Source organism: Brassica rapa, chromosome A10 (assembly GCF_000309985.2).
Source record: "Brassica rapa cultivar Chiifu-401-42 chromosome A10, CAAS_Brap_v3.01, whole genome shotgun sequence".
Lineage (NCBI taxonomy): Eukaryota > Viridiplantae > Streptophyta > Magnoliopsida > Brassicales > Brassicaceae > Brassica > Brassica rapa.
The window spans coordinates 509,930-518,686 of NC_024804.2; the positions used below are offsets into that span (position 1 = coordinate 509,930).

The following is an 8,757-nucleotide window of genomic DNA, read 5'->3' on the forward strand; positions in this document are numbered from 1 at the left end:
AGAGAAAATATAGAGGTTGATAATTAAAATTTATCTAGAAGTGTTTTCTCACTTGTCAGACAATCTTTGTATACCTTTGTGTATTTTGTTGTTTTCTTACTTTTGTGGGGGTCATAAAAAAACTGGCTATAAAATCTACCTTCTTTGATTTTGAGGTAGACTTTCTGCTCCTAAATTCTTTAAATTAAATCTATCCTGTTTTTGTCCAGAAAAAAAAAATCTATCCTGCCAAACTAAATGAATAAGAAAATAACTTGAACCAACAATTAAGTCTCTTTACCTTGTGACGTTGTTACTTTGAAAAGTTTAAAAGAAAAGAAGACTTTGCTTTTTTTTTAACTAGGAAAGAGGACAAATATGATTGGGAAATTGCATCTTATATACATGAAAAAAATTTAAATACACTAACTAACCAAAATTCCCCTCTCTCTCCTACTTTCTCTTTCTATCTCTCTCTATTCTCTCTCCCAAAATCTAATTTTCATTTTTTTTTTGGTTATTTGGCAAATAAGCCCAATATGATTTCCAGTTGACATTTTAGACTTTGATTAAATAATGACACATAGTTACGTTTATTTTTTCATATAACTACTTCAATGATCATGTGACAGTAGTAGTAGCAGTAATAGTACTACCAAGAGAGTATGGAAGTACCTTTATTCCTAAGCTTGTGTTGTGTTTTCATTTATTGACCTATGTGGAAAATAATGAATGATCCGTTTAACCTTGATAGTCCAATAATTAATTATATCAAAACAAAAAGATGGATACGATCAATAAGAAATATCTTCGACAAAAATAAAACAAAAAAAAGGAAATTTCGTACAAATCGTAGATATAAGATCGATAAGCATCAGCATGACAACATGAACGTAATATACATGTAGTAGACTAAAAGAGACTTTATCCATTACTTAATACTATAAACATTTTGATTCGACATTAATATTCGTTTGCTTTGTTGAATCTGATGTATCCTGTATGGGTTAGGTAGGATCGTTTGAGTACAGGTTGATGTTACGTACGTCCCAGAGAATTTGACAAGTTTGTCTTTTCATACCACTTCCTATCACAAGTTCGCCTTTATTTTATACACATCAGAACATACAATATGGAAAAGACACAAAACAAGATAAGACATAACATAGAACTTTTGCAAATTTGGAAAATACTAAAAGTACTTATTGATCCCATTAATTAACTAAAAGGGGGGGGGGGGGGGGGGTGGGTATAGAAGAACATAGCAGAGTTTTCTTGATGCAGCTTCGGTATTTTCCTGTAACAGAAACTTCCTCTTTTGTTGTTGATGACCTCTTGATCCATTTTATGGTACTCTCCCATCTCAGTCCCTTGTACATCATCATATTCTCCTTGGATGCATCAACACTGGTTTTGCTCACCTTGAATCATATCAAAATTAGAAGCAACAAAATGTTTTTAGTACTGGCACAAAGTAGAATTAGGGACAGTTTGGTCTGTAAGTGTTACGATCGTACTGCATAAACATAGTATTCCCCTGCTCCTGCTCCTCCTCATCATCATTGTAATTGAGAAAACAGTTGAAATCATCGGTTGAAACATTAAACTGACTTGGATCCTGTATGAAAAGGGGGCATGGATACCTCTGTATAATTCAAAAAAAAAAAAAAAGGGGCATGAAAACAAACGAACTCGTTGTCAGATTCTCTATGACTTGGCCCGAAATAAAAGACATAGAGACCCCACCTCATATCCACCAGAGTTGTTCATATGAGTGATGAGATATTGATTATGCTCATCAATTCCACCGCCGCCACCACCACCATCACAACCGTCGCCACCACCGCCGTCGCATCCACCACCACCACCGTCGTCGCCGCAACCACCATCACCGCCGCCGCCGTCACCACCAGAAGAAGAAGAAGGTAAATCACTGGCGTCACCCTTGAACTTTAATTTACACAATGTATACGTCATCTGCAGAAAATCAAATTAAATACGACCCAAAACAGAAATCAATCACAACAGAAAGCCAAAACTGGTTTTGGAAAAAAAAGAAACTTAACCTGATCAGTAGGAGGCAAGAAGGTAGCCACGTATTCGTGCATAACCCAATCTGATTTCGATTTGGAACCGCTCAAGTGAAACACCAAAACCCTTTTCTCACCAATCTTCTCGCGATCTCCTCTCTTTTGGAAGATATCCATTGTAGGTCCAGTTTTCTTCCAGAAACCAGACTTGGTTTTTCTGCTCTGTCTCTCTCCTCTGTTGTCCTTCCGACAAAAGAAATACCAAACCTGATCTCTCGATTCCCTCCGTGACTTGGCTGCAGGATACACAAGAAAAACAAATTAGTGGATATAACAGTTCGAGGGAAATCAAACATCCTGAGACGACTTACAAGGTAACTCCCAAGGATCGAAGCTACAGATGTCGACTGCTCTAATGGCTTTATCGACATAGTTAGTGTCGGAACCACCGAGATTTTTGAGCCTGATGTAATAGTTCACGATCTCCTGGTCCGTAGTATTAACAGTGAGGGCCACGAAATGAAAGAGAGTGAGGCCCAAACTGAAAGAGTCTCAAAGTCCATTGAATTGTCTTTAACGGTCAAAACGCCAACGTTCAAGATAAAGCAACAGCAAGACTTACGTACAGGACTGACAGCTCACGAGATCAAGACGGCTAACAGATTTGGTTGCCTAACGGAGTGTGCTGTCATGTGCTGACAAGAAAACTAGGTTAAATCATGTCTTTGTATAAAAGGAGAACGTGATGTAACATTTGGCCGCAAGTTGAATAACAAGAAAGTTCAAAGTTATCTCCTTCATTGTAATCTTTCTTCTCTGTTCTTCATGGTATCAGAGCCATGGAGGATACTGAACCGATTTCCACAACACCTTCTCTGAGTATATCTCAGTGTGTAACTCTCAAACTCTCTTCCAAAAACTACCTTCTATGGAAAACACAGTTTGAATCTTTCTTGTCAAGTCAGTCACTCTTGGGGTTCGTCAATGGCAGCTCAACTCGTCCAGCTTCAACCGTCACAGTCGGAACCGGTGAAGAAGCAACCGAGCAAGCCAACCCTGAGTTTGTGAAATGGGTTCGGAAAGATCAACTAGTCATGGCGTGGTTGTTTGGTTCTCTTACTGAAGATGCTCTCCGATCTGTCTATGGACTCCACTCTGCTCAAGAGGTGTGGTTCACTCTGGGAAAGAAGTACAATCGAGTGTCAGCAACGAGGAAGCTAGATCTACAACGTAAGCTACAAGGTATGACAAAAGGACAAAAGTCTATGACTGATTACTTAAGTGATGTGAAAGGCGTGTGTGATCAGTTAGACTCAATAGGCTGTGCGTTGTCTGAACAAGAAATGATATATGGTGCTTTAGCTGGTCTTGGAAAGGAGTATGAATCGATATGTACTGTGATTGAACACTCTATGGACTCAGTAAATGAGATGAGTTTTGATGATGCCGTGTTCAAGCTCACAACATTTGATGACAAGCTGAAGGTTCTTAACAATCCACCAGAACCAAGTCCTCACCTTGCATTTCATGCTGGTCGTGGCTATTCTTCACGCGGTCGTGGGGGAAACAGCTACAGAGGTGGATACAGAGGACGTGGTTCGAACAACTATTCTACTCGTGGGCGAGGCTTCAGTCAACAGTTCACTGGATCTTCTGGAACAAGACCAACCTGTCAGATATGTGGACGTTATGGTCACTCCGCAGCACGCTGTTACAACCGTTTTGATCAAGATTATGACAGTTCAGATACAGTTCACAATGCACTTGCAACAATGCGGTTGTCTGATCAGGAGCGACAGTCAGGTGCTGAGTGGTATCCAGATTCAGCAGCATCTGCTCATATCACCAATGACTCCAATCAGCTGACCTCCTCTGCTCCTTATCTTGGTAATGATCAAGTTATCGTTGGTAATGGAGACTTCCTTCCTATTACTCATGTTGGGTCCATTGCTTTGCAAACACCGCAAGGTATTTTACCCCTTGAGGATGTTTTGGTTTGTCCTTCAATTACAAAGTCCTTACTGTCAGTTTCTAAACTCACTTCAGACTATCCCTGTGAGTTTACATTTGATGCTACCTCTGTTTGTGTAAAGGACAAGGAAACAAGCAGGGTGATAGCTCAAGGAAGCAGACATAAGGATCTGTACATGCTGAAGGATGCACGGTTTCAAGCCTTCTACTCTTCAAGACAGCAGGCTACAAGTGATGGGGTTTGGCATCAGCGGCTTGGTCATCCTCACAAGGACATCCTTCAGTTTCTAGCCAAGAGTAGTGCTATAGTTATGAATAAAAGAGATAGTCAGTTGTTATGTGATGCATGTCAGATAGGGAAGAGTTGCAAACTTCCTTTTTTATCTTCTGAGTCAGTTTCTGTTAAACCTTTGGACAAGGTACACTGTGATCTTTGGGGACCAAGTCCAGTTGTTTCTTCTCAAGGATTCAAGTTCTATGTGATTTTTGTTGATGACTTCTCACGCTTCACTTGGTTCTACCCCCTAAAGTCGAAATCTGATTTCTATTCTGTGTTTCTTCGATTTCAAACCCTTGTGGAGAATCAGTTTCAGAATAAAATAAAGCAATTTCAATCAGATGGTGGGGGTGAATTTATCAGCACTATGTTTCTCACGCATCTGGCAACTAGTGGTATCAAACATCTTCTGTCCTGTCCGCATACTCCTCAACAAAATGGGGTCTCTGAAAGAAAACATCGTCACATAACAGAGTTAGGCATCACAATGCTCTATCACAGCAAAGCTCCACAATTCTTGTGGGTTGAGGCATTCTTCACAGCGACGTTTCTTGGCAATCTACTACCGTCTTCGGTTCTGGCTGATCACAAGAGTCCGTATGAGAAGCTGTTTGGTCACACTCCAGTGTATACATCGCTTAGAGTCTTTGGGTGCAAATGCTTTCCTTACCTCAGACCTTACATGAAGAACAAATTGGATCCAAAATCTCTACCCTGTGTATTTCTTGGTTATAATGAGAAATACAAAGGATACAGATGCTTCTATCCACCAACTGGTACGGTGTATATAAGCAGGCATGTTCTGTTTGAGGAGCATTCTTTTCCATTCGCTGATATATATAGTTCTTACCATGGTACTGTGGCTACTCCTTTGCGTTCTGCTTGGTTACAGACTGCAGTCACCTTGGTTCCAGAACCTGAAGATCTGACTTCTCAGCATACAGAGGAAGAATTCTCACCCATTCAGAAACAGAAGCAAGTAGTGCTTCCTACTCAAGGTCCATCAGAACCGCTGCCTCTGAACGGAGAAGATAATCATCATGGAGACAACGACCTTGAACCAGAACAGCCTGAAGTAGTCAATGTTCAACATCACTCTATGACAACAAGAGCAAGGTCGGGTATTCTCAAACCAAATCCTAAATATGCTCTCTTCACAATAAAGGAAAGTCACACTGAACCGAGAACGGTGAAAGCGGCCTTGAAAGATAAAGCATGGCATGGTGCGATGTCAGTGGAAATAGATCATATGCATGAAACAGAGACGTTTGAGTTAGTTCCACCAGAAGAGAATCAAAATCCAATAGGATGTGGTTGGGTGTACAAGACAAAGCTTAATGCAGATGGGACTGTGCGAACATTGAGAGCACGACTTGTTGCAAGAGGTAATGAGCAAGAAGAGGGTGTCGATTATTTGGAAACGTTCAGTCCAGTGATCAGAACTGCGACAATCCGAGCTATACTACATGTTGCAGTCACAAAAAGTTGGTCAGTAAGACAACTCGATGTTCAAAACGCCTTTTTACATGGAGACTTGAAGGAAAAGGTTTTTATGAAGCAGCCACCAGGGTTTGAAGATCCAGAGAGACCTGAGTATGTGTGTCGACTAAAGAAAGCGATCTACGATCTTAAGCAAGCTCCGAGAGCATGGTTTGATAAATTCAGTTTCTTCCTTCTCAAGTTTGGTTTCCAGTGCAGTTTTCAAGACCCTTCTCTATTTATCTATCATCAGGGTTCAGATCTGATATACCTGCTCTTATACGTTGATGATATGCTTCTTACTGGCAACAACCCGGCGCTGACAGAGCAGCTTTTACAAAGCTTGAACACTGAGTTTCGTATGAAGGATATGGGTGAAGTGCACTACTTTCTTGGGATTCAGGTTCATCACGATGACAAGGGTTTGTTTATGAATCAGTCAAAATACGCTCAAGATCTACTACATGTGGCAGGAATGCTTGATTGTGCTCCAGTAACAACCCCGTTACCTCAGAAACTTGATCAATTGCCTGGTCAGGACGAGTTCTTCTCTGAGCCTTCATACTTTCGAAGTCTTGCAGGCAAACTTCAGTATCTGACGCTTACACGTCCTGATCTTCAATACTCTGTCAACTACATCTGTCAGAAGATGCATCAGCCGAGTGTTTCGGATTTTCAACTTCTAAAAAGGATTCTCAGATATGTTAAAGGTACAACTGAGATGGGAATCAGCATTCACAAGAACTCTGATTCTACATTAATCTGCTACAGCGATAGTGACTGGGCAGGGTGCAAGGACACAAGGCGGTCCACCGGAGGTTTCTGTACGTTTCTAGGCTCCAACATCATTTCTTGGTCTGCTAAGCGTCATGAAACGGTCTCCAAGTCCTCAACCGAAGCAGAGTATAGGACGATGTCTCTTGCAGCTTCTGAAGTTGCTTGGCTACAAAATCTGTTGCAGACAATGGGCTTGACACAACAAAGACTACCACTACTTCTATGTGATAACTTATCTGCCGTTTGTCTTACTGCGAACCCTCGGTTTCACAAGCGCACAAAACACTTTGAAGTTGACTTTCATTACGTTCGAGAGAGGGTTGCAATGAAGAAGCTTGAGGTCAAACACATTCCTGCGACTCTACAGATCGCAGATGTTTTCACTAAGTCTCTTGGGAAGGACAGCTTCTGCAAACTTCGTGTCAAACTAAGTGTTTCAAACCATTCCACACTTAGTTTGAGGGGGTGTATTAACAGTGAGGGCCACGAAATGAAAGAGAGTGAGGCCCAAACTGAAAGAGTCTCAAAGCCCATTGAATTGTCTTTAACGGTCAAAACGCCAACGTTCAAGATAAAGCAACAGCAAGACTTACGTACAGGACTGACAGCTCACGAGATCAAGACGGCTAACAGATTTGGTTGCCTAACGGAGTGTGCTGTCATGTGCTGACAAGAAAACTAGGTTAAATCATGTCTTTGTATAAAAGGAGAACGTGATGTAACATTTGGCCGCAAGTTGAATAACAAGAAAGTTCAAAGTTATCTCCTTCATTGTAATCTTTCTTCTCTGTTCTTCACGTAGGAATGAATCTGAAACCCACTCGATTTTCCATTTTTTGAGTAGGGGACAAACGAGTTTAGCTTAACAGGAAAACAAAGTATTAAAAAAAGGAAAGATGATCAGAAGAGAGCTTTCTCCATTGTTGGTTGCTGTTCTGCAACTTAAGTGAGAGGAGAGAAAGAAGTGAGTTAACGTTATTTATAACAAATTCTTCTTCTGCTTATTTCTTTAACACCTAAAAAATTAACATTTACCGTTAATTTTTAACGGTGGCGTGGATGGCCCGTTATACTACCAAAGAAAAATATTAAATATCAAAGAGCTGTATTTTTCGCGGCGATTCTAAAATTACACTGTATAAAATTAAATCGTGTAAGTTAAACTTAATAGATACGCTTAGGTTCTTTTGTTCTCCTTTTTTGGGCTGTGTTTGTACTTTCGGTTTCCTACAAGGTGAGTTCAGTTCGTGTCGTGTTGTTAGATTCGGGTTTATTATAAGCTTCCAACTCAAAACCAATTGGCAATTAGTGGATTGACCATAACCCTTTATATAGTGATAGATTAATTTTTATATATCCGATGTGGGATGTTTCTCATCAATACATGTCGTGTGACAAGATTGTCCTAAGATTTCGTTCTGGTTATGAGCTTTTAAAAACCTATGGGATAAGATCTGCATGTTGCGCATGGTGAATTTATTTGTATATATTATCGATAATTTTTTTTATATTTGATCATTTTATTTATACATATACAATGTTTTTTCGTTGTTATTATATAATTTATTTCCAATGGACCGGACCATTTTTTTTATCAAATTGTGGAACTAAACTATAATTAATATATTATGGGTTGATCGGATTGGATATTAAACAAATTATGACACAAACACTTTATTTTTTTCCACCGAACACATTTTTGAAAAAAATGAACACTATTGTTTCTACAGTTGAATTATTTTGACTTTTATCTTCCATATAATTTTGAAATGTTCCAGATTCAACCATAAAATTGATAGATGTCATTTAATGATTTTAGTCGTATGGTTAAGGAAAACTTACATTTTTTATAATTTAAAGTTGTTTTAAAAAATTCAAAATATAACATATAAGAAAAAATATAACATATTAGAAAAATATAACATATTAGAAAAATATAACATATGAAGTTTCCTCATTTTTGTGATTTAAAGTCGTTTATTTTTTTAAAAAATATAACATAAAAGGTTTCCTTATTTTTTTAATTTAAAGTCATTTAAAAAAAATTAAAATAAAACATATAAGAAAAAAATCTAATTTTTTATTATATGGTTAATGTGATTGTTTAAATTTTTTAATAATATAAAATTAAACAAAAATAAAGAAGAATGTAAAAAAGTGTTATCAAATCTTTATTATTCATATTCATTAATTGTCATATATATGTTGATCGTATTAGGTAATTTCGTAGCTTTTATTTAAGGA

General features: G+C 38.5%; 1 protein-coding gene across 1 annotated transcript; it reads right to left on the bottom strand.

The window, feature by feature from the left end:
- Nucleotides 1-1,459: 1,459 nt before the first annotated feature.
- LOC103844729 (NAC domain-containing protein 5) lies at nucleotides 1,460-2,701 on the bottom strand. Its single transcript, XM_033282265.1, has 5 exons — nucleotides 2,652-2,701; nucleotides 2,381-2,550; nucleotides 2,046-2,305; nucleotides 1,726-1,956; nucleotides 1,460-1,624 (listed from the first exon to the last, which is right to left on the bottom strand). Exons 1-5 carry the CDS (start codon nucleotides 2,699-2,701, stop codon nucleotides 1,460-1,462), a joined length of 876 nt encoding a protein of 291 aa, XP_033138156.1.
- Nucleotides 2,702-8,757: the final 6,056 nt, after the last annotated feature.